A 26,960-nucleotide genomic window follows, 5' to 3' on the forward strand; every position below is an offset into this window, starting at 1 on the left:
CCATGGCTCTTCTCTCCTCTGCCCACTGTGCCCCATGGCTCTGCTCCCCTCTGCCCACCGTGCCCCATGGCTCTGCTCCCCTCTGCCCACTGTGCCCCATGGCTCTGCTCCCCTCTGCCCACCGTGCCCCATGGCTCTTCTCTCCTCTGCCCACTGGGCCCCATGGCTCTGTTCCCCTCTGCCCACCGTGCCCCATGGCTCTGCTCCCCTCTGCCCACCGTGCCCCATGGCTCTCCTCCCCTCTGCCCCCCGTGCCCCATGGCTCTGCTATCAATACTAAGATCTCTGAGCAAATCCAAGACTTTTGTTCTCATGGTTAGCACCCTCACAGGGTTGCAAAGACTCAACAGAAGCCCCATTTTTCATGTTCACAAGCTGCAGAGGTTACACGTGGGACTGTCAGGTTTGCTGCTCAACTCCCTGTCTTGAGAAATGAGAAGTCTGAAAGCCAGAATCTGCTCCTGCACAAAATGAGAATGATAGTCAACACCACAGCTGTAGAAGCACCTGCTTTAATTTGGCTTTAAGTAAAGGAATCACAATCTAATCCACTGCCTTCATGTACCCATACACCACTAATTTCTCTGCACATCCATGGAAACACGATATACAGCTACTTCTGTAATATTTTTATTAAAAATGCAGTCCACAAAGCAGAACAACCCCCATACTCAGACATGATGTACAGTGCCTGGGCATCCTGCTTTGCTACCAGAGAGGGCAGCTCAGGACTGCAAAGCCATTTATGTAGCAGCCAAGAGCCTTTCACAAGTGTCAGCATTGTCCCTTTAACCAAGTGGCTTTATAGCTGCTCAGAAATGCCATAGTTCAGTTTGCATCGTTGGAAGATGTTTCCAAAAGGTCAATTTATTGGAAAACTGAAGGATCTTTACCAAAACAAGTTACAGTGGCAGAAGCAAACAGAATGGGCAATTTCCTGCTTCCTCTCATTTGAACAAACACAGGTCTTTCTTCCAGGGCCATACATGTGCTCTGCAGAATTCAATTAACCAAATTAAAACAGTGGTAGGTCATTTAGATTGTGTACATGAAAAAAAAATAAAAAGAAAACTTTTCCTGAAGTACTGTGTTCTAGATAGAAACATACCTACAGGATGTACTGGGAGCAGCAACTGAAAGATCTTCCCTCTTAGAGTACAGGCACCACAGAACAAGTTCAGCATGAGGTACTCGAAATCAGAGCTTTTACTGTGCAAACACACTTTTCACCCATTAAAAAAAATAGATGAGAGGAAGATATAAACATCTTATTTATTAAATCAAATAGAAATGCAAAATATATTTCACATGCCTTACATGGAAAAGAGATGAACTTCCAAGACTTTAAAGCAAAACGGTGTCAGTTGACACGCAGGAAACAGGAACATTATAAACAGTCACAAAGAGGAGGAAGGACTGGGGGGGAGGTGACATGGGGATGCTGGGAAGTTCCTCCCCACTCTTAGAAAGATCTCCTAAAAACAAGAATGGAGTTTATGCTAAGCAAGCATTAGAAGCCTGAAATTAATTTTAACATACACTTATTTTGGAGGAAATTGTCTAAAAAGGTACAGTTGGCTACTAACTACTCAAAACAGTGGTCTACATTATGTATACCATACTCATTAAGTGGACATGGGTTTATTTTTTGAACATCAGTAGGGCCAGCAGGAGAATCAGAAACACCAAAAACACCTTTTAAAAACTAGATCAATACACAGCCACATTCTGTGCGACTCTGCTATTAAAAAAGGGAAAAAAAGATGAAAAATAGAACTATTTTTCTAAATATTTTAATAATTTTGTCATCCTCCAACTCTTCCTCCCTCCTACACACAATTTCTTGGAAACTGAAATGACACTCAACAGCAAGTACAAAGCATACACCAATAGTATAGTCCACAGTTTTTCTAAAGAGTCAATAGTCCAGCAATTTTAAAGTGATCTATGTGCAAAAAATAAACAAATGAAAGTTTCTTAAAAAAAGAAAAGTCCGCTGCAGCCTTAACTTCTACTTAAAAAAAAGAATCTGAGGATTAGCACTAAGTTTCCCAGTGGAGAACAGATCAGTAACTCCATATACTCTGCCTAACCTGTGACTTGGTGTTGCAAAACTATCAACATCCCAAGTTTACTACCTGCTGGCAAGTGGAAAACAGACTGTATCCCCATGAGAAATAGGAAAACCACTATTCATAAACTGGTCTTCTGAGATACATAAACATATGGTGCAGGTATGTATTCAGAGACTGCTACCTACAGCTGAGAACAGTCCTCCCAGCATGACTAACAGTAAATTATTAACAATAAAATGTGCAAGACTTCTAAGAGCAGTATTTGAAATGTTCCTGCCTGCTCAATGCCTCTAGGCCTAAACTATCTGCTCATTAATAGTGGTGTAAGTCAGGGCAGCTCTGGTGAAGTTACAGTAGAAATCACTGTGCATGAGGACTTCTGTGTGAGAAGAACAGTTCCTTGAACTACAGACTAGTTCAGTCCTGACCACACTACAATAGGGAATTGTGTTTAAACCATGAGTAATCATGCAATCATCTCCCAGCATAGTACTTCTTTTCTGCACACATGGAATGTAAATGACTGAGATTTACAACTGATGATTTTGCAGATTTAATGGATTATATTTCTCTAATGGTTCTGGCAATGCAAACTCAGTTAAAAAAACCACCACCAAAAAGGCCAACAAAAAAAACCAAAAAGCAAAACAAAACAAAAAAAACCCCAACCAAAAAAAAATCCCAAACTCACTGCTGTCTGCTTTTTTCTTTATTGGATGACTTATCTGGCACACAGTTAGGATTTCTGCCAGTGAGTAAGCGTTCAAAGACATCAGATCAATTGGGCTGGGGTATGGTAAAGTCCAGGTGTGGAAGACAGCACAATAGGTGATAAAGCTTAATGACAGTTGAGTGAAAGATCTTATGTCTGTCATTAGTCTAGTAAATGGAGATGATGCCCCACATCCTAAGCAAGGACTGTGAAACAGAACAATCACCAACTCTTAAAATGCCTTGAGTTTTCCAGATAAAAACTCAGAAGAGCAAAACATGAGCACTAAAGTCACTTGGTGTTTAATGGCTTCCAAACGAAGTCAAACATCAGAACTAACTTGAAAGCCAGTGGCAATATTCTCCCTTTTGCCACCCACTGCTGCATGGGACAGAGGAGCATTATGGAGGCTGAGGGGAGACCAGCTGCAGGAAGGTGACCAGCCTTTGCCCATGTGAAGGACTAGCACACCAGACCACAGAATGAATCTCACCCAAAATCATGAGGCCTTGAGGAGAAGAATGAAGGCAAACTCACTTGGCCTGATGAAAAACACTGAAGTACTGCAGAGTGTCCAGAGAAGGGCAGTGGAGCTGGTGAAGGGTCTGGAACACAGATTCTGTTAGGACTGGCTGGGGGTGTTGAGCCTGGAGAAAATGAGGCTCAGGAGGGACCCTCAGCACTCCCTACAACTACCTGAAAGGATGGTGTAGTGAGATGGGGGTCAGTCTTTTCTCCCAGGTAACAGGTAATAGCACAAGAAGACACAAACTGTTCTAGGAAAGGTTTAGATCATTAGGAAAAATTTTTTCACTGAAAGGGTGGTCAAACATTGGAACAGGCTGCCCAGGGAAGTGGTGGAATCGCCATCCCCACAGGCATTCAACAAAAGCACAGAAATGGTGATTAGGGACACAGTGGACCTGGCAGTGTTAGGTTAATGGTTAGACTTGATGATCTTAAAGGTCTTTGCCAACCTAAATGATTCTATGAAACCACACACCTTAATGCAGGAAAATGGTGGTTCTGGTGCAGTTCAAAACACAGCCAAACTGGTTTCATTTGCCAAGGATAGCTAAACCCTAACAACACAATTCAACCTGTGTTTCAAGTGCTGTTAGGTCCATACCACATATAACATTTAGCCTTGGTTTGTCTCCCCTTAATGCACTAAAGTAAAACCAGACCTTAAGGAATAACTTGCATAGTAAGAAAAGGTCATCAATTTAATCATTTACTTTAAGCAGGCAAGCAAATTTGTAAACATTCAGAAGCGGCAGCATCCAAGTTACAAACTATTTAAGGAAAAAATAATTGAGATTATTAAGGTTCTTTATCCTCTCAAAAATTTTGGAAATGAACTTTTAAAACACTGCAAACATTGAACACTCAGTTGCACTTCTTCTAATCCTGCTAGGAATTCTGCCTTCCAAGGAATTCTGCTTTCTAAAACACATGATCTCACAATTGCCATACTTTTTAGCATTTGCCATTTGGAAGTCAGCTACCAGAGCATTTCACCTCAGTCTAAATCCCATTAGCAAAGGGAATGCCTGTGTCTTGATTCAACACCTCTTTAACTTCTGAGGGTAAAGTGTCAAAGAGGTGATCTTCCACTATGAGCCCACTTTTCCTGAGAAGCTGACACTGCCCCAGCGTAGCTGGCAGACGGTCCAAGCAGTTTCCCTTCAGTTCCAGGTAAGTCAGCTGCAACAGCTGACTTACTTTATCTGGGATTGAGGTAATACAGTTTTGTCCCAGACTCAAAGTCCTCAATTTAACACATTTAAACAACTGTTTTGGCAAAACGTCGACTTTGTTTCCTGTGATGTGAAAATGCTGAAGATTTTGAAGCAAACCTATTTCCACTGGAATCACCGCAATCGAGTTGTAGCTTACATCCAAACACCTAAGTTTCTGTAAACTGAACACTGCGGCAGGTAAGGTTTCAAGTTTGTTATTGGAGAGATAAAGAGACTCCAAATTCTTTATGTGGGTAATGGATGAAGGAATGCTGACTATTTTATTGTGCCACAGCTTTAAACAAGTCAATCTTTTTAAATGCTGGAAACTGATGATTTCTTCAATTGTGCGTATGCTATTTGACTTTAAATCTAGTTCCTGTAAGTTAGAGAGACTGAAGATGGCATGGGGAATTCTCTCCAGTTCACAGTTCTGCAGTTCCAACTCCGCAACATTTGTCATTTTCTTAAGGCTATTGAGTACCACAAGCTTAGTGCCATCATTATGAATGACTAGTTTTGTCAGATGTGGTGCTACATCTGTGATATTGGGGGGAATTTTGGTCAAATTGCTCTTCACGTGGAGAATTTTAAGGTGTCTCAACTCTCTAAGAGATTCAAGCCCTATCATTTTATTATTTTCAGAGTTCAAGTTGCCTATCAAATACAATTCACGGAGGGTTTTGAGCAAATACACCCACGCAGGAATTTCTGCAACATCTGTGAATTTCACATGAAGGCATCTCAAGTGGTCCCGGAGGAAGCTGAAGGCAGTCTGCTCGACCTTCGCAGGGCAGTGGTACAGATGAAGCTCCTGAAGATTTGTCATCTGGGAAATTTTGGCTGTAATTTTTGCTTCAGGAATCAGCTCCAGTTTCAACACATCCAGATCCGTCAGATCAAAGACTGCGTCGGGGACTCCCGACAGCATGAAGAGATGCAGCTCCTGCTTGTCCTGGGCATTGCGGGAGACGTGCTGCCGAAGCTTTTCGTAAGTCCATTCATGGTTTAAACTAATCCCGCGCAGTTTGTTCTCGCTTACCTCTGACAAAAAGACACCAAATCGCTTAGAATACAGCTGGTCATACTGATCTACCATGTGCAAGAGAAATGCAAAATCATTTTTGACATCAGGGATATCACTGAAGCTACTCTCTTCTCTGACCTTTTCAAAAGAGTACTCTTTTAAAGGTATTCGGAACAGCCAGAAAAGCGTGTAGAGGCAGATAAAACCATAGACACAAATGAGGGAAATATAGCTGATAAGCAGCTTCTTCAACATATAAGCCATATTGTGTGTACATTCAAACTGTGTGTACCCAATCAGGTGTTCCACTTTCGGGTTGCAGATGTGTTCAAAACTGATGGTGTTGACAAAGTTCGCGGTATAGCAGAGAATAAAGATGAACTTGACAGTCTTGATGACAGTCTGGCCAACATAGAGCTTATAAATCAGATCACTGTCTTCCACGTGAGCCCGGAACTTACGGACCTTCTCAAACAGCGCCTTGGCTTGTTCTCCGTCTTTCTTATCTAAAATCGTGACACTGGGAATCTCTATCATCGGCTTGTCGGCTGAAAACTTGAAGCCAGATTTGGTTATCATGGGAGTGCTAGCACTTGGGCTCCCTTCATCACTGCTAGTGGAAACATACTTGGGCAGGGACTGGGCCCCAGTTAACCTCTGCTTGTTCTCAGAGTCCTCACATGCCGTTTCAGACAATGCTTTTGTAGTCCAAGGAGACTCAAAGCACTTCCCCAATATAGACACAAAATGCTCAATTTTTGAGCAAGTCTTGGGGTACTTGAACCAAAAATTACTACTGACTATTAAAATGATGGTATGGATGAGAACAAGATAGGGAAAATACTTTGAGTACCAAGGAAGAGCCAAATGATAGCACATCTGGTTAATAAATACGTACTGCTGAAAATCCAAATTTGTTTTACGGCCTGAGGAATCTTTCTGCTCCTTCTTCAGCTCCTGGTCTGATTCAGTGGGTTGATACTGAGAAGAGGTAGCTCTGCTCAGAAGAATGTCAGGTGCTACAGTAGGGGTACTTCCAAAGGCAACAGTTCTCATTGATGCTTCTTCTTGACCAGTGGTTGTTTCAACAGTGGTAAAGTCAGCCTTCCCTGCCGTGTCAGGCTGCACTTTTGAATTTACAGTAGAATGCAAAACTGGCAAGCAGACCACCTGGTCTTTTGTCAGCTGCATGGTTCCAGCAAAAATGGCAACCATTAACATAACAACAGCGAGATAATCCATAAATACATCCCACCATGGTTTCAAGATACGGTAAGTTGGCTGGATGTCACTGAGCGATGCAACTTCTGCAAGGGTAAACATTCCTACAAGAGAACAAAGACAAAATCAGTACTGGTGACTGAGGACATTCATTTTACCATTTAAAAACAATCCCAGCATGACATACACATCCTCAGAAGGTTTCACATTTTCTTATGTTTTGTTGCCTGACACATATTGTCCATCATTCCACTTACCAGTTTTTCCAAAGGATATGACCAAAATAATGCAGTATTTTAGCAAAACAAAAGGCTTCTCACTTCATGTTAGATCATGTTTATGTATCTTTGCCACTTCACAGCACCAAAGCCTGCTCTGTGCAAGTGAAATGTCTGAAAGGTATAGTACTGTAGCCGATATATATTAATAAAAGGACGATCAACAATAGACTACACAGCACAAAACCCAATTCTGTAAAAATGATTGTTTGATTCTGAGCACATAAAATCCAGTCATAACAGTATTTTATAGTACCTTGCATTTAAACAAAATAGCATCTTTCTAAGTGCTTTGCACTCTGCTTATGACTTGGACAGCACATTTTAGGTCTTGTTCTGCTGTCAACAAGGTCTCTCATTTCTTTTCAACTGCACAACACAGTGTCTTCCACTCCTTCCTACTGAGCATCCATGTGTCTTACCAGATTGATTGGTTCCTTTCCCTTTTAAATATCACTGCACAAGTGAAAGCCTTGCAGCTACTATGGGAACATTTGGCACAATATTTTTTATATACTTGGATGTTTTAAAGTGAAAAGCTGTTGGATGGGGCCCTGAGAAACCTGATCTAGTGAGTGGCATCCCTGCCCATGGCAGGAGTGTTAGAACTAGATGCTATTTTTAGGAACCTTCCAACCCAAACCATTTATCCTATGACTGGACCAAATATTGGTACTGTATGCATTTTTCTCCCCAACTGACTTAACCCAGCTAACCAAGAACAAACTTTAAAACTCTTTCTTAATATAATGGGGAAATTATTTTTTTAAGATTATCATCACTTCCTAGTGATTACAGGAAGCTGGTTCGTATAGGTAGGACAGGAGCTAACTGAAAGGCTTTCACTTTATCTTAAACACATGCACGTGAGACAAAGCAGCAAACTGACCACATGAGAATCCAAACCTCTCTGCAGCTTTAAATAACCTGCTTTGCTTTTTGTTTTGACAAAATATGGAGGAATCAACTTAACAGCTTTTAAAAAAAAAAAAAAGTTTCCTGTGCAAACAGGATGTGGCAAAATAATAATTTTGACTGCTGAATATGTGACCCAAATTTGCCATTTCTAAAGAAAAATATCTAGCTTGTGTGCACACATGCAGCTGGGAAGGTGATAGTATGTACACTATCCCACAGAGTCTGTCTTCCTTTGCTTGGGAGAAGAATAGCTCAGCAGAGCCCAAGGAGATCAAAGCAGGCAGTAACAAAATGCAATAGATTTATTATTTTTAACTTGCAGTATACATTCATACAGACCTGCACCTTACACACCCTAAAGGCCAGTGTCACAGGCAACATATACACAGCATGATAATTTAACTATTTCTAGGTAAAAGATATTTCTACACACAGAATTCAAATACCAGCAACTGCCTCTATGGTCAAAGTCACACACTAGCACCCCTCCTTTCCCACACCACTGCAAGCAGCTCCCACATCTCGGTCTGTGGGAAAGGCCAGCACTTGTCTCCACTACCACAGAGCTCACCATCAAAGTGTCTCCTCCAGCACAGGGAGATACCCAGCCCCTGCCCTCCCACACTCCTCCTAGAAGCTTTTAGCAGTCTAGCATACCAAGCCTGGGATCTGGTGCAGGCAGCCAGAGAGGAAAGGACTTTATCTCACTGCAGCACTTGCTGTGCACAAGCACTCATCTTGGTGCTCTTGGCACCGCTGCCAAAACTTAAAAGTTAGGGCTGAGTTTCTCAGGGAACCAGCAGAAAGAGCTTCCAGTTCTCACTTTCTTTATTTTCCAGTTGGCAAATGAATGTCAAATACTTCTCCCTCATTAGAAGTTTTTGAGGTCTTACAGTCCTTCCAGCTCCAAAAGCACTTCCTTCCTGAGAGGTTCCTGAGCCTGCCCACACACCTCCCCAGGGCTGCAGCTGCTGAACAAAGTGCTGAAGGACACCGAGCAGCAACACATCCCAGCTATCAAAGCCTGCAGTGCCTTCCTGGGAAGTTAGCTACAAACTCCCATCCTTAATGTCTCCCAGTGCTTCACCTACACCAAGTGACAGCATGACTGCTTGCTCTAGAATTGCTACCTTTGACATTTAAACAACAGCAGTCCGCAAATGAACAGCATTAGCCATTTGTGCTACTGTGAACAGATTGATATAAAAGGACCCTCCTAAGGCCCCACTGCCTGTCACCTGCCCAGAACAGGAGAACTACAAAGCAACAGTAAAGGTGATTTTTTTTTTCCCCCCAAATGGATTTTTTTTTTTTTCTTTCTAGGGAGCTCTCTGGAAGGCATACTCTCCATCTCTAAGCTGTCTTCACCGTGGTCCCACCCACCCTGGCTGCCACAAGGACTCCTCAGCCAGCAGGTGAGTTCAGCAGGAGAACACAAAGCCAAAGGCAGAGCAAGGACAAGTGCTGGGCCCAGCCGTGCCCCGGCACGGTGCAGGGACAGCAGGGCTGGGAAGGAGGAACAGATCACTGCTGGAACAAACACGGGTAGCTGCTACTGCTTGTTCCTCTGGGACTAGCCTTTCTCTCAACTTTGCACTAGCTAATTACGTGGGAAGTTACTTCACTGCGGTTTGGGGCATGGCCTCCAGAATTCCTTTCACAGAAAGAAGGTGATTTTTTTGCTTCAGCCATGAGAACACGTGGATAAAGCACAGAAACCCAGGTGCTGCAGACATGACTGCTCTAAACAACTGAAATAAGAGAAAAGAAATGACGGAGCACAAAGTGGTTCCAGCTGAAGACTTAGAAAGAACAGCAATAAAACCTCAAGTTAAAAATCACCTCTACCAGAACTCTGTCTTGCACACACAAAATCATTCCCAAAAAGGTTAGAAGACACAACAGAGCCTGAGTAATCCTCTTTGTGAGGCTGTAGACAGCAGGGTGTAACAGGAGCTTTACACCAAGAAGTACACATTCAGTGTTCTGAACACATCTTCTCTTTCAAGTTACCGATACTCAGAGAAGAGCTCCTGTTCTGGCAGAGATTAGAAGTTATAAAACACAAAAAACTCCTCTGTGGTATTACTAACACTGTCTCATAAAAGACAGACCTTTTTCTAACTAGCAAAATTCAATTCCAAGAGCTGAAAACGGATTTGCCTCCTTACATGTCCAAAATGTTTAATGTTCTGAGTCTTAAACAATAAACTGTAAACCTACACACAGTGTAAGACACATTCTGCCAATTTGTTATTTTCTCTCTCAAATCCATCCTAACACGTACTGATGTTTGATTTTACTAAAATAATAACCACAGAACTTAACTTTTATTATATTTTTGCACACACTTAGAAATCAAACAATGAAGAGGCACTCCAAACAATGGGTCTGTACAGTATTGTAATGGGTTGGATTTTCTTTATTCCAGTTGAATTTAAACTATTCACATATTTTAAGACCTACTGTCTGGAACATTCCTTAGCGGAGTTGGATACTATTTTCACTACTAATTTTCAACTCCTTTTAAGAGTGACAAATTTGGCTTTGAGTTTCATTGTAAGTTACAGTGATAACACAGAAGTAAGGGAAAAAGGAAAAAAAAAAAGAAAGATGTAAATGCCAGTCTGTGTCTGGTAGGCAGACCCTGCAACACCCTGCCACAGGTGGTCTCTCCTCAAAACCAGTCGTGGCATGCTCTACTCACAATGCCAATGCACAAGATACCTGTAAGCAGATAGGTCAAACTGAAGAACAAAGTCCTGTGCAGCTGAAATGTTAAAATAACTGGTTTCTCATGGTGAAAACATGCACTTCTTCCAGCCCTTTTCAGGGCTTACAAGGCACAAACAGACCTTGAGGCTTAGCAGAACAGGGGGTTTTGACATAGCCAAGATCCACACTAGAAAAGTGAGGTTCTTGAAGCAAAAATTTCTCATTCCTAATACAGAATGTCAGGATTGACTCCTTTTTTAAATAACCCATTTTTGTTTAGATTTAATAAGAACAGATTTTAATTCAAGCCTATTGCAATACGATTCTTAGGGCTGCACAGCTACATTAAGGCATTAATTTTAACAAATAACCTTTTTTCCTCCCAAACCCTCTGTCTCCAGTTCTGTAACATGGATGATATTCTAGGATAGTATCAACTTCTTTAAGTTCCATCTATCACTCCTAGATATCTACTGTGTGTATTCTTTCTCCTGAAACAAACAGAAAATATTTATCCTAAATAGCCTAAATCTTTAGCCTTCTAAGAGTTTAGATGGGAAAACTTGAAGTTCTGAAAGTAGTGCAGTAGTGTGATTTGGAGCTCTAGAATTAAACCTACTTTGTTTAATTTGCAGTTATACAAGTTACAGTGAAACTGGAATATAAAGAGAAAAATATTAACAATGACAATATAATTGCTATAGGCCCACATTAAAACAGCAAGGGTAGCAACTGATTTAATAAATCATTCTTAACAATTATAACAATTTCATTTGTCCTAAAGAAAAGCTGTAATAGAAAGAGGTCAGAATGTGATTAGTCTGATGAATTTCTGATATATTGCTAAAATACAAAATGGACATATTTGGGATATTTGGGGTATTTCCTAAGAAACTGTTCTAGCTTAAATACAGAAGTTAGCAGAAAAGGAAGCAGCAGACTGGTATGTCACTAGTGTTTATTTACATCCTACTTCTTCCTGTACTTACAGATAAAAACTATCTGTCCTGTAACTCACTGGCCCTCCTGTCTTAAAAGCATATTTAAAGTTAAAGCAAATTCAAAGTCAGAACAAACAAATAAAACGAGAATTGTAGCACATGATACACTCATTTACTCTCAGGTTCCCAAGACCCCAAACAAGTTCACTTTGTTTCAGGAAACAAAAAAATTCTTGAATTCGCCTTGTTACTGCATCTGGTAAAGAACTTCCTAAAAAAACTCAACATTTCTAGCTGAAAAGAAAAAGTGCTACCATGAACAAAATCGTTTTCTCCCTTCCCACAGGAAATTAAGGAGAAGAAAAGTTTTCCCATAACTAAAAGGTTTTGCTAGCTTGTTTTTGAACAAGTGACCATAAGTTTAAATTTATTTCCACTGTATATTTTGTTGTCTCTTTCCACCAACCATTTCTACTTCTACAATATCCTATTAAAGGAGACTATTAGACCTTAATGTGATAAGAATGGATTATGAGATTCCTACTAGCCAGGACCCTGCCAATATTAATTGTTCCATGGACAATCTGCAACAGTCAAAAAGATGGCATTATCCTTTTTTCCCCCCTCCTTCTCTTCTCCACAGAACCAAGTATAAGGAGCCGCAGGGCCCTTATGAAATAATGCACTAAGACATCCAGGGAAGTCTACAAATCAGGTTAGGTATTCTGAGCATACAGACATATCCATACCTCCATTGGTTATTCAGTTTCTGAGATGAGAAGTTTAAGACAAACTGAAGGTTTAACCACCAGTACACTTTGCAATCGAGTAGTGGAGGGCAATTGCCCTGCTGAAGTAGGTGGGAATATTACAATTATCCCTAGCCTGGTTTGCAGCTTCTAGTATGTCAGCGAAGAGGACTTAGCTCTCTGCTGCTTTATTTCACAAGGGATTAATGTGCTTTACTCTACCTGAGCCCACTCAAGCTACAAAACCAGCTGTAGGTACAACTGCAACTACAGCTCCTCCTCTCAACCATCCTGCAAACAAACCCCCAAAATTCAGCTAAGTGTGCATTTGTGCACTGACAGTCTCTACTGCCTGAAAGTCCAGGAAACATTCCACAGGAAAATATAACATGGGTGTTTTTATAGTACTTCTCTACTATAGGAAACGTTCTGGTGCTACTTCAGCAATGGAAGGCATTGCAGAACATTAACACCAGGATGGGGCTTATGTTATCACATACTTCCTCAGCAGTGCTTTTATCTCTGGAAAATCAAAAACAGATTTAACATAAAAAGCTGCACAGAAAAAGATTTCCATTATTTCTTTCCACCCAATTACAATGACAAGAATTCCCACTTACTGTTTCTTCCCTCAACATCTGACAGCAACCAAATCTACCCATTTGAAAGCAATATGCAAGATCTAGCTTGGCTTATTTTTGTATGGCTACCCTGTAATGGATGATGACTGGATAAGGAAAAGCAGTGAACACAAAGCTGAAAGGATACTTCCTATAGAAAAAACATTTCAGCTAAGGAACAAGAGTTCCACAATAGCTTTCAATTAAATCTTGTTAGATAAATACATAAGGAAACATATGATGCTCTTGTCTGATAACACACTTAAATGATCAAGGAGGGATAATTAACATGACTTGTACACTCATTATTTGAGAAACAAAAGCAACTAAAGAGAACTCCCCACATCTAACCCATCTCCCCAGTTCCCCCATCCCACTGGCCAAACTCCACAGCCCTAATTTTGGACTTTCTTTTGAAGTGGATATATAATACTTCTCTTCATATATATCTATATATTTATATACATAATATATATAATCTCTGATACAGTCTGCAAATATATTCTCTAGTTAAGGAAGCATCACCTTTATGAACAACATGAACCTCACTGACAGTAACTTGCAAAACAAAAAATTATCAAAATCTTATTTCTCTTAGACTGCATAAAGAAATATTAGGCTTCAGGAAGTTGGAGACAAAAATAAGATACTTTACATAATCAATGTCAAATTAGTACCATTTACAAAAATTAAATCTATAAAAAACCATTTTTTCTTTTTTTTTTTAAATCTTAAAAAATGCTGCCCTTCAAAGCTGGGCTTTTTCAGGTTGTGTAACACTCTAACCTACTTTTGGATGCTGCTATTTTAGTGTTTACATTGAATCTTCCTTGTTTACCAGTTCTTTGAAGGTCTAGTGCCATACACCACTCCTACACACATGGTTTTGTAATCAATGTGATATTTAAAAAGCAGTATTAGCAGCCATTATTTCCCTAACAATAAACTCTCAAATTCTACCTCATTCTTGCCTTGCTGTAAATGACCAGAGAGGTCTGTTTAAAGATGACTTTCAGAACAGGAACCCATTTTTATATTTCTGAGTAGTTCCCCAAAGCACTCAAGGATTATTAACACAATTGAAGTCCCCCCAAAAAACCCAAGAATTATTAACACTATTAACTCTGTATTCGCTGCTTGCAAATTCTGTCTACAGAGCATAGAAAATGAACAACTTCTCACTTCGCCTAATGCAGTGCTCCTGAGCATGCTCTTATGAAAGAGCTGCTTTGACCAAAAGTGCAAGCTTGAGGTTTTGTTGACATTTATCCCCAGGCTTCAGAGTGCAGAGCAGGTGCCCAGTATACTTCAGAAAGTTCAGGGAAACCCTAAGCTGGATGTTCAGCTTACATGTTGAACAGAACAGGGTTACATGTTGAACAGAAGTTTCATAAAGATTTGCACACATACAAGCTACTGCTCCATCCTTACTTCTCACAGGTTAGCAGGGTGAAGGTCATTCATGGGGAAGGGTCATTCCTTCCCCATGAAGGGCAGGAGAGAAGAGATGGCAGAAGCAAACAAGACTGGAGAGAGTGGTCCTTGAGCATCCCTCTTCAGAGGGTCTCTATATCTCGTAAAGAGCTCAGGATTAGACATGTTCCAGTTGAAGTCAGTTAACCACATGTGATTTTACAGTTACAAAACAAACTACCTAGCAAGGCAACGTGCAAGAAACCAAAAGAGGTGGCTAACGAGACACCAGCAGGGTAAATACTCAACTTAAGATGCATTTCATATCTGTAAGCAACGGTCCAAGAAGGCACAGGCATTTCATGGGCACAGTTGCCAGAAGAGAAATCCTACAGCAGAGTGGAAAGGACCTGGCACACAAAGGCAAAGACCATGCCTTGGATGAACCCTGGCACATGTGCTCCCATCCTGACACGGCTGCTACAACCGCTCTGATTTATGCGGTGCCAATTCATCCTTCTTTTATCTGAGGCAGCACAACCCCGGTGATCTAAGTCACACCACCAAGGCTGAGTAACCAAATTTGCAACAGCATTTTCTGTTTCACTCAGCCAGAGAGAAAAAACAGTGAGCAGACACTTTGTATCTCATTTCACAGAATTCCCAAGACAGCCAGACCAGTAATCTTGAAAAGACAGCCCAATTTGTGGGTGCAGGACTCCCAGTTTAACACCAAGCACTTTTACACAAGTGCAGACACAACTGAAAGCTACTGAAGTAGATTTAACCTGCACTGGCATGGATGTACAATGCAATTAGAAGTTACACCACACAATAAATTAACAGCTGCTTGCGCTCAAGTGTAAATATTTAATCCTTTTGCCATTTCAAAATCTGCGGCTCTTTGAGGCCATGAGGTTTCTGCAGTGTTTTCATGGCCACTATCAGAAGTGGAGGAACACACAGTAAACATCTGGCACTTCTACTAACCAGAGCACTTTGGGAATTTATCAAGTTGCAAAAGCAAGCTGCACCAAAATAAAAGCACATCTGGTAACTCTTGTCCCCAGAGGCTGCTTTTTATCACTAAAAACAGCCCAGCAATACAATTAAAAATAAATTTAAAATAAATTAAAAGTATTGGAAAAGAAAAAAAGTAAAACCAAAATATAACCAACTTTTATTTCCTTTTTAGTTTAGAAACCTGAAAAATAGAACAGTGAAAAATGGTTTATAACCAAGTTATTCAAATTTGCTTTTACACAAATAAGTCCATATGGCTACAAAGCTTGTTACATGAAATTGCTTTATCTCAGATAGGAGACAGCACTCAGCAACTCATACAATTCCTCTGAAAAATACTCCTCTGATGCACAGCCACACACACTGCCAGTTTCTCTGTCTCCTTCCAAATTCACCTGAAACTGGGGCAACTTCAAAGTGGTAAGAAATTGAATCTGGCATACATGAAGATGATAGTTTGGTGATTTTAAGCCACAGAACATCAAGACGAATCTTATTAGAGAATATATTAGCAGTTCTAACTACACACCCTAAATGTACCTAAAGAATAAGGAGGAGTGCCTGCTAAAGAAAGGAAATGTGTCGCTGAAATTCATTTTGCTGTAGATTTTAATAGCCCCTCTTTCAGGGCAAAATGAACTCTCCACCTTAACTCATGGTACTAAAGTCTTGTTAATTTCTAAACTGCATTCCCATCCACATGGAAGCAGATTTACCAAGCAGTAGAAGTAAATGATTATCAATGAATATTTTCTCCTTCCTTTTATTTTTAACAGACATGTCAGAAACCTTGAACTGGAACATTTACAGGATCTTCATGCAGATCTAGAGCCAAGACCAGACAAAAAGTTATTTTAACTGAAGAATAGGCTCCATTGTTCTCTATCTGTGCTGGTTCATCTCTTCATCCTGCAAACAGTGACTCTCACTGGGTTATATGTTGAACAGAAGTTTCATAAAAATTTGCAGAGATACAAGCTACTGTATTTTAAAATATCTGCAGTAGCACTTTCATTATATCCATTATCTACAAGCAATCCAGGAAAGGTCACACTTAAATTAAAAATTTAAAATAACAAAAGCAAATGACACGTATGCATACACACAAAAAAGTGCCCAGTGATACAAGAAGCTACATGTAAACACAAGCCTCCTACTCACACATCAGAGTTCCTCTGTTTCTGCCAAGATCTTTTCTGTGGCAAGAGCAATAGGAAGGGGAATTAAATGCAGCTGAGAATAAGGATATGAAAAAAGCACATTCAAAGCCCACCCTTCCTTTTACCCACTCTGCAACTTTGATTAAAAAAAATAAAATGCAAGTTTTCAGCTCAATAAATAGGCTGCACACTCAATTTTCAAATACCTAGTCTCTCCACTCTTTAAGGGACAACAGTCTAACTTTGTTCCTACTTAAATGTCACACAGCTTCTTTTATCCCCAGGGAGAAGGGGATACTTCCTCACTCAAGCCAAGGTCCAGCTGTAAAGCCATGTCACAGAAATTACTCGAGGTGACAGCCATGCAGCCCCTGACACTCCCCAGCATCTTTGTCTCCCCCAACCCAGGGCAGGCACCACACAGCTGACAGCCTGCTGCCGACCCTACCTGCTCTTTATCAAGCAGAGAGATCTTCTGCACCTCAGACATCCAGCCAGACGGATAACAACTACAACTTCTCACATAAAACTCTGATCAGCAGAGGAAGGATGAGTTATTAATGTTACCACACTCCTGCCAAGCTTCCAATAGCTGAACCTCCAGTGGTTTCATGCCAGGAAAAATGCCTGCAGCTGAAGCATTTATCCTCAAAGGGATTTATTTAAGTTTACTATAATTCTTTTTCCTCTTTTAAACTTAAGCTGCTTTCTGTGAGAGATAAGCTATTTGCTTAGTCCATCTAGTCCCATAATTGTTTGGTTCAGGGTGTGTACTTCTTTTTAACATAAAAACAAATTGCGATGCAACACATATTTTTAGAGGCTCTTTTGAAATTTTGCTGATGAGTTCAGATCACCTCCTTGCTTTTTATGTTTTATTTTCTCAAAACCCCATTCAAAGCATTGCCTTAAGAACAGAAAGAATGTTCTAAGACTTGCTGTCCTCCCAGAGATTGCAGCATTCCTGCTCTAACAAGCAAGCTTTCAGCTCTGCAAAGAGGTTTGGTCAGGTTCCACTATATTGCTTGATGCCGTTCACCAGCACTAACAGATCCATACAACCTCCAATTTAAATATTTACTATTGCTAAATTTATATTATGATTTGACCCAAGTGCTCCAGCTGGAATTGTAACCTCTGCACTAAGGGCCCTCCAGCAGGGAGTGGGCAGACAACCCTTGCCCTTGAAGGCTCACAATCTAAAAGTGATTATTTGTTAGGCAATGATAAGCATGTTTGTGGCTGTAACATTCAAAGCAAAAAACCAAACTCCCTCAGGCTTCCAGAAGAAAGATAAAAAAATGTGGGATAACAGCCTGATTAAAGTATAATCTAATTTAATGTTTTAATGCACTGCAATCTTTGAGAAGGCTTAACATTATGTCCAGATAAATCCCTTTACAATTACAGCATTCCTATACACTTAGCCATACTCCTTCCTACTGGTTTGAAGATGATGCTATCTCAAAAATATGGCACTAAACGTAACAGCTCTTGGAACCTACCTTTCCAGTGAAATGGACAATGAAGCTTTCCTTTCCAGTCAATTTTTTTTTTTTTAATAGATAATGAAGCTGAGTATATACTTCAATTCAAGTAAAATAAAAATACAGAAAGAAGACACCTTATTCAATCCCATTTACAGACAAATACCACTCCTGCTCCAGCACTTAAAACTTTTTCATGATCACTACAGGCTTACACACACACACACTTGCAATGAAATTTTTGGCAGTCACCTTCACAGATATGCACCCATCCACCACGTCACTGTCTGTCCTTTACAGCCAACATCTGCTTGGATGGCCACATGAGAAAATCAGTGCAGAGGCAGCTTTTTTATTCTGTGGGCAGTTTCCCCTTATCCCAAGTGTTCTCCATTTGAACTCATTTTAGCAAGTTTCTCATCACTTAAGGGTAGCACAATAGCTGCTCCCCAGCTGCTACAGAAGTAAAAGCGAAGTGCCTTCTAACTGGAGGAAAACAAAACAATCAGGTTTTGTTGTTGCTGCTGTAAGTAATTTTCACATCCTTCAGCAGGCCCCAGGTCAGGTCGCCAGGAGATTCTGTACAAGCATGAATAACCAGCAAGGCCAGCTCAGGACACACCATACTGAAGGGTCCTTACCTTCTAAATCACCTTCTAGCCCTTCCACAAACATGACAAGATTTAAAAAAAAGTGGAAATGGGAAGTCTGAGCTTATGCAAGTACATCAATGATTTCAGCATCCTAGCTCTCACTGTGAGTTCCATCAAGCATAATGCAAGGCTTTCAGAAGGAGGTGCAATCCAGCCCCCTTGGCTGCCCTGGTGTCCTGAGCAGAACTTATTCTAGGGCAAATTCTTAACATCACACACAGCAGTATTTCTATAGACATGTGTGATGGACTAGGCATTGCCTACACACAAAGCAGGAATGATGGAGCAAATGATGTTTTTATCTTGTACAAACACCAGAAAACACCAGTTTTGGTGCAGTGGTGGTGGTGAGAGAGTGAGCAACTGCAGTGTTCTCCTCCCAGACATTTAGAGAGATCTCCAGGCACTTACAGTGATCAGGTGGCCTGCAAACACCCCTCTCAGAACAGGGTAGCCTGGAGACATCCTGCAACTACCAGGGACAGCAAGGATTATTTGAGCTCTTGGTTTGCATTTCAGGTTGCTGACTCAACACAAAATAAAACACAAAACGGCCACAATTTCCCACACAGTGACCTGTATCACGTCACAGCTGAATGCAAGTCATCTTCCATGCAGACCTATTTGTAAGTCTGACTGGCATTATTTTCACAAGGATCTACTCAATAACATTAGGACAACAAGCCAGACACTTTATTTACATTTTCCTGTTATCGCACACTTGGACAACTGCCTGTGCGTGTGGGTGTACAGCAATAACATACAGATGACTGCATACCCATCAGTCAAGAGTTCAGGATTTGTCATGGCCAGACTGAAACCATCCATTTAAGATAAAGTTTTGTAACAGCCTGTCTTTGACCAAGAGTTCTCCCTGACAAATCATGCCTGAAGTACATTTTTTTTTTTAAATTAGAAAAGTTTTATCAAGGCCCAGAACTCTATGATAGTTTTTGTCCCTTTTAGACTAAACAGCAATTCTAATCTCAGTTTCAAGTTCCTCAAAGGCAAAAAGAAAAACCCTTTTTCTTAGATACAGAACTACCAAGCAACTTGGGATTAATGAAAATTTAAGTAAATTACTCCTTTAAGCCTTCACTGGTTTCAATTTCCCAAGAACAGATTTGCTTTAGGAAGCCAGATGAAGAACTGTTCTCTACCCCCATCACAAAGCTTGGGACATCCACACATCATGCCAACTCACCTAGCAGGTAAAACCCAATATGGTGACTTTTAAAAGGCAGGTGATGTGCTACTGCTGTGAGCTCTGAATTCTTGCACATGGACATAGTCACATTCATGTTCACTCTGAAGACGCCCTGGATCACAATACCAAAGCTGGACCCTTGCTCACCACACATAACCGGCATGGTTGTTGCAGCCTAGTCCTAAAACATGGCTCACAGCTTACTGTGCTGCTTGCTGTGTTCCAAGTGGCAGAGCTCCTGCTGGGCTAAAGCCTTCTGTATGAGACAGAGCACTGTGGCAATCCTGCTCCTGATTGTAGGGGCACCCTGTCTGTCTCATCATGCCATGCCTCAGACGCCACTCGCTACCTTTTGCAATACTTGAATTGTATGTTCCATGTGCCTTCTTGTCTTCAGCTCCTGCATCTTGGTCAGTTTCTTCAAATTGACACAAACAAACAAAAAAAAGTGGCTTAGAGTCTGCTAGCACTTGATAATTATTGTTCATAAAAGGTTTGATTCCCTAATCTATATCAAAGCCTTACTGCATTATACGGTGTGTCATCCTGTTTCAAAAGGATTATGGCCCAAAAATTCAGTTAAATTGCATCAGATTTCAAACTGTACAAGACAGCAGAGTGTTAGAGGAAGGCAGAGCTTCAAGATTGACCAGTTATGAAAAGGAAGAACCTTTATGTTTCTGCCATGGGATAGAAATTGGAATAAATCTTTTGGTCTCTGTATTAGGAACACTTTGACCTCAGAAGTAATCACAAAGTGAAGTCATTCGAAAAAATGTTATCAAGTATTGGCAGTGTGTTGGAATTATTCCTTACTATGCAACTCTACTATGAAAAGTGATTGGATAAATGTATCATTGAAAGATACAAAGCAGCAGGAAATTTTGGTATTTCTATGCAGGTGTACAATTCACAAATAAAACCACTTCTTTCCAGTTACTGAAACGCTTCCTTCGGGAGTGCAGCCAAGTTTGCCACAAGTTTTTTGTTAAATTGGGTATAGTGCTTCTTAGTGCTCTGCACACTTACGTGCTGAAGCTGGCCATATTCACTGATACTTGCTTTGTAAGTTTACGAGAAGCAAGTTGTAAATAGAATTTTACTTCTACCCCTAAAGGGGGGAGAAACAACTAACTGTATGAAATGAGTAATCATGAAGTGGTATAAAACAGAAACAAAATCCCCATTAAAAATTAAAACAGTCATGGAGGTAAAGGCCAACAGGATTAGACTACAAGATCCCAAGTTATACAAGTAAGAGCAATAATGCTATTATGACTCATTTATTAGAGAATCTTTATTGCCTTCAGTTAACAAAAAAAATAATGTGATGATGGCACCGCTTGAAATTAAGTTACATAAAATGATTTCTTGCCTCTGAGTTGCTGCTTGTGAATAGCTGCAGTTTGAACAGAGATCTCAATAAATCTTCACTGTAACACAGACTCAAAATTGGAAGTTTTTTAGCAATGAGCAAAAGCATAATCATATTAACATAAAATATTCAACTTCTCCCAGTATGACTTGCACTTGAGCTTTTTAATTACAAGGTCTACACCTCTATCATCCAAGGCAGGGATCAGCAAGGAACAATCACTGTCACGTCACACCACCTCAGCCACCTACTATAGTCTTCTCCAGTCCTCCTCTGTGACATCTGTCACTGCCAAAGGCACAACACTGTACGGCATCTGATCCTCCAACTCCTAAAGTCTCCCTGCCAACTGTAACACCATCTCACCAACCACTTCAGGGCAAACTACTTCTTCCTAGTAATTTTAAGTCACTGAAAACCCACAGGACATAAAAGTATAAATTACCGCAACCATGCCAAAACCCAACATGGCCAAAACACAGCAGCAAATTGTAGTTATTTCTCTGTAGATGAAAGCCAAGGGATTTCTACTGTTTTATTTCCTCTAATGCACAAAACCTAAATGCCAGCAGCATGCTCCTTGGTAGAAGCCCAAAGACCACTTAAAAGTCTCCATTTTCAAGATGTCTTGGACTACATAATTTATTTCATTACTTTCCCCCCCTTCAAGTACAAAAGCAGCTTCAGCTTCCTCTATGATCCCCTCTGACTCTTGGAACTCCTGTGGGTAGACAAGAACAGCAAGAGTTATGAATACAGCTCGTATTTGGCGTTAACTGAACATCTTTAATTTATGATTACAATTACATTACAAAATGTACATATACACAAATATGTCTTACAGATCAAGCCATCTTTCCACAGTCAGCAAATGATGCAATTTATTCAGTCATCACAGTCCAGATCAGACCAGTGACACTGTAAGACATCACACAAACAATACAATAGCATGTACTGAAGAACTACTGAAAACTCATTTAGCAAATAAAAGCCATCTCGTAAAAAAATCCCACGAGAGTCTTTTACTGCAGTATATCATCTGTGTTTTAGACTCGGCATTCAAAAATATTTAGCTTTGCTACAACAAAGAATTTAACTTGTATTGGAATGACTGCACGCAGGGAAGAATATGGCAGCCATACAAAAGCCACAAAATCACAATTCACTGTGTTTCTTGATGCAGCTCTTATTAGCCAATTCATAGCATCTATGACTTCAACGTCACACTTTCCTCTGTTCACAGTCCATTATCCTTACTTGATTCTTTGCAAGATTGGTGCTACACTAAGCTAGAAAGGCAGCCCATAGAGGTAGGACCGATGTGTTCCTTTTATCCTTGCAAAGAACTTCAAAGAAAGTCTGCCCACCAGTCCTCATCTCTGGGCCTCAAATGGCATGACAACAAAATAACCATTCCCATCTACAAAGGACAGCAATGCTAAAATGCTCATCTTTTGAACCTGCTCAAGTTTTAAAACTTTAACTACATCACCATTTTTATCATGTTCTGTTCTAAGACTCCCCCCTCTATTTATAATCCTGGAGATTGTTCTCCACCAAGATTTGGGGAGTGAACAGATGGGAACTGCAAGACCCATGCAGAGCTGGCCAGTTTTCTCTGAACACGTATATGTGTTTCTGTGTGGACACATGACAAACACAGAGGAGCTCTCTGCTCTTCACGTGACATCTCAGGAGCTCACTGAGGCATACGCTGCTAACAGTGCTCAGCAGCTATCCCAGGGCTTGAAAACCATGAAAGGGAAGCAAAAGTGAATCAACCCACACAGTCATTATGCCTGTATCTGCCCAATACTTTCTGTCCACTTGTATTTGCCAGATGCAACTGTCACACCAAATAACGTTGTGGGTGTGCCTGTCTCACCTACACATAACCTTGGGAAGGAAACAAAGGGAAAAGAAAAAAGTAATGAAAATTACAGTGTTTGTTACGCTCCATTTAAGAGCAGAGAGAAGCTTTCTCCAAAACAAGTGTCAAGAGGTAATTACAAAGGAAATTGAAGACTTTTGCCTGACAAAAACACAGCTAAAACCTTCTTCTTTCCAGAACTTAAATCTCTTTGTTCTATTTCTCTCTCCACTTCTGATGGTATCAATCCTCAAAGATGCCTGATTTTCCCTGCTGATCAATTACTTTCATAGAACAGAGAAACACTGTACAAGTATCATCACTGAAAAGCTGAGTGTTCAAACAGCAGTTTGCTACTCTGATCCATGCATATTCTGTCTGTAGATCAGCATGCATGCCCTGCAATTAGAGGCACAATGACACATTTTAGCACACGGGGTGTGCTCTCCCTTTATCACCACCTCCCCTTCATACACACACCCTCAGTGTTCCTTCAGCCCGAATTATGCTCCTTCTCATATTAAATTTAGAAACAGAACTCTGAATCACCAGTTCCTGTTGTGAAAGTAGCTAGAAACAGATACAGCAAAAGAAATTTCCTAGTAAACAGCTATAGATTAATCAGTCCACTACATTAGACCCCACTGCTGCCAACTGTTTTATAAGCCCAGAACAGAATATAGATTTATATGAAACTAAATGAAATTTCCTGGGTGTCTAATCCTTTCTAGACATCTATCAATTCTTACCCATAGTGGTATTATGCAGTAGTGAGTTTCAGAAATTAGCTTTCCGCTATAAAAAAGAAAAAAAAAAACACAACACAAAAAACACACCCAACCTCCTCCCCCTCAAAAAAAGCATTACTCAAACTCATTCCTTGTGAGCCTGCTGCCACACTTACTCCATTCCGTTCTACTTTTTCTCAACAGTCCTTTAGATGCACCTTCAAGAAGAGGAACAGAAAGATCTAAGCTGCTGCTCTGCAAGAGAAGAGCAGCACAAAGATTTCAAAACTGCTTATATGCAAGGAAGGTCAGCTCCAGAGAGAGGAGTTCAGATAGTATTACACACAATTTAGTCTGCTCTGCAGAGAGCAATTACTTCCTAGCATAAGCAGAGTGGAAATACACTCATGTTTCCCAGTCCATGAGTCCATGAAGAACCATATGCATGGTTAGGAAACTCTTGGTCACCACTTGCGGATTCCAGTTTCTTCAGTTGCCCTTGAAATATTTAACAGAGGAGCTACGTATCTCGGGCCAAGTGGCACCACCCATGTATATGCCTCTCCTGAAGAATACACACACACGCTATATACACACACACACACACATATATATATGTATGTATGTGTGTGTGTGTGTGTATATGTATATATATCTGTATGTACGTATATATTCGCACACATATATATACACATACAGATATATCTATATATGCATATATACTTTCTAGCAGAGAGGCCAGCTGATGCTCAACTATGCAGCACACATCAAGTTTTCTGTTTGCAGGTTTGTATAATCCTACTTGTGACTTACTGAAGTCAGTTTGACATCACATACCACTACTCTCAGTAATTCCTGTATTTAGCACAGAGGACACTTTCAGAAAATCTTTTAGCCCTGGGAACATTTTGGGTGGAATCCACCACTTCCCTCTGCTATTTATTTGTTCTAGCACTTATATTCTCTCACCATTACAAATGCACTTATTTCCAATTGCCTGGTTGCAGCTCCCAGCCATCAGTTCTGTGTCATGCCTGTTTCTGTTTGTGTTTTAGTCCCCTGCATTCTCTCCCTCAGAAAGAGCTTCCCCACTCATCTATTCAGAAACAACAAACTCAGCAACAGAACAAACCTTTCAGGCTCTCCTTGTGGAACACCAGTCACCCTTCAAATATCTCCTCTGACTTACGTGAACTCACTCCCATTTCCAACAGGCTGCCCGCGATCTCAGAATTGTACACGATTCACCTCCCTTTGCCCACTGCCCCTCCTACACCTGAAGCTAGACCCTCTGCTGCCCTGCAAGACAGCAGTCATGTCCAGTTGTTGATTCACTGTACCCCCAAGCTCCTATTCTGTCATTACACTGAAGTACAACACGTGCAGGCCCCACGATATTTCAGATTATAATAAATGGCACCTTTGATTGATACAGCTCACCAGGCTGTGCAAATTCCAGCGTACAAGCTGCCTTGTCCTTGTTTACCATACTGCCTAGTGTGATATGGCCTGCCAGTTCTATCAGTACAGATCCTATCCTTGTCTCTAGCTCCTTGATGAAAAGGTTCAATGGAATCTGGCCTCACCTCAATCCTTAAAACAAGATTTCTAGAAGCATTCCCATTTGACAATGATTCACCACAAGTGACTAACTTTTAAACATCAGTTAGTCAGTTCTTAATTCGTTTACTTTTGCAATATCACACAGCAGTAACGTGTCAGGACAGGAGTCCCCAAGGGGCACAGCAGTCCTCACTGACTACCTCTGCTGCTGCTGAGAAAGGGAACGAGAGACAGGACTTGGAAGGAACTAGGGAGCAGCAGAGGACCACAATGGGTTAAACTGTCTCCAACCCCTTGCAACAGATACCTTTGAAGATATAGCTTTACTACACCTCAGAGTCCTGGTTGCTTTAATTTTTCCAGTATTTTGGTGACTATTAATGTCAAGGTAGCTGGAATATTAAGTCAGTCTCCCACTCTTCCCTCGTCTATTCTGGCACAGTTGGTTTTAAGACCCTCAATACCAAGAGTTATGAAAAACTGTCTGCATGTCTACACACTTTTCATCAAGGTCTTCTGAACAATCAAGTCACAGTGCTGCTGACTTACATATCCCTAGAAGAAACCTTAATTTATTAAATCAGACTTAATTCTCTGTTGGAATTGCACTGATGCTATCACATTCTACACTTTCCCAAATACAAAAGAGTATTAACATATATTTCTACTTTTTTTCCATGAGCTACTTTATTATCTCTGTCTAGTATCTGGAATTATTGCTAACACAGCTAAGCTGTAGAAAATATTCAGTTAATTCTCTTACTTCCTTATTTCTAACTTGCATTCTCATATATCCATATTCCCTGTAATTACTGTTTTTTCTTTAAAATTTTCTTTGAAATTTCTAGATGTGTCCTGAAACCAGTTAGTATAGACATCTTTCTTCTCTAAACGAGAATTTCAGCTTTTGGACTATTTAATATCTTCTTACAGGGATCTGTTTTCCATTCACTTTTTTTTTCCTACAATGACATCAGGTTCTCTGTGATGACAAATATGCTCTTTTAAAGCATTAAGTATAACTTCTTCAGGGCTGTTATCTGTTTGTCTATCCTTTACATAAATGGGTCATAATCGATGGTCCCACAGCAACCACCAGCTTCTAGCTGTTTGATACCAAAGTCCACAGCAGCTTTCTCAGCTGAAGACCTGAAACAAGAATTGACCTGCAGTGGCCTAAATTTCCATGGCACTGAACATCTCTTCATGATGCCACCAGGATGTTCAGTGCTCTAGAGGCAACCAAAACAAAATTAAACAGTGTACAAAGGGAAGCAAACCTGTACATTTGCTGATCAGCCATTTCAGATATCTCCAAAAAGCATCTCAAAATCTAGTCCTTGCTTGTAAAGATGAGGTATTTACCAAGTCACCAACTTGGTAAGACCAGACTGGACAACATACAAATTCAGACCGCTACCATCAGCCTGACGCTCACCCTGGTTAACAGCTTCTGCACAGCCCAGTCATCTGCTGCTTGTTT

At 40.5% G+C, this 26,960-nt stretch overlaps 1 protein-coding gene across 6 annotated transcripts in view; it reads right to left on the reverse strand.

Annotated features, from left to right (window-relative positions):
- Positions 1 to 1,247: 1,247 nt before the first annotated feature.
- LRRC8D (leucine rich repeat containing 8 VRAC subunit D) overlaps positions 1,248 to 26,960 on the reverse strand; it is a 52,940-nt gene continuing 27,227 nt past the window's right edge. For 5 of the 6 annotated variants that reach the window (XM_015636012.3, XM_015636010.3, XM_033516303.1 and 2 more), the window contains one exon: positions 1,248 to 6,881. In XM_015636012.3, the coding sequence (XP_015491498.1) occupies positions 4,315 to 6,879 (2,565 nt within the window). In that variant the 5' untranslated portion in view covers positions 6,880 to 6,881 and the 3' untranslated portion in view covers positions 1,248 to 4,314. Of the gene's footprint in view, positions 6,882 to 17,042; positions 17,114 to 26,960 lie in introns of those variants that run through there. The other variant, XM_015636013.3, reaches the window with a different exon arrangement.

Source organism: Parus major, chromosome 8 (genome assembly GCF_001522545.3).
Source record: "Parus major isolate Abel chromosome 8, Parus_major1.1, whole genome shotgun sequence".
Taxonomy (NCBI): domain Eukaryota; kingdom Metazoa; phylum Chordata; class Aves; order Passeriformes; family Paridae; genus Parus; species Parus major.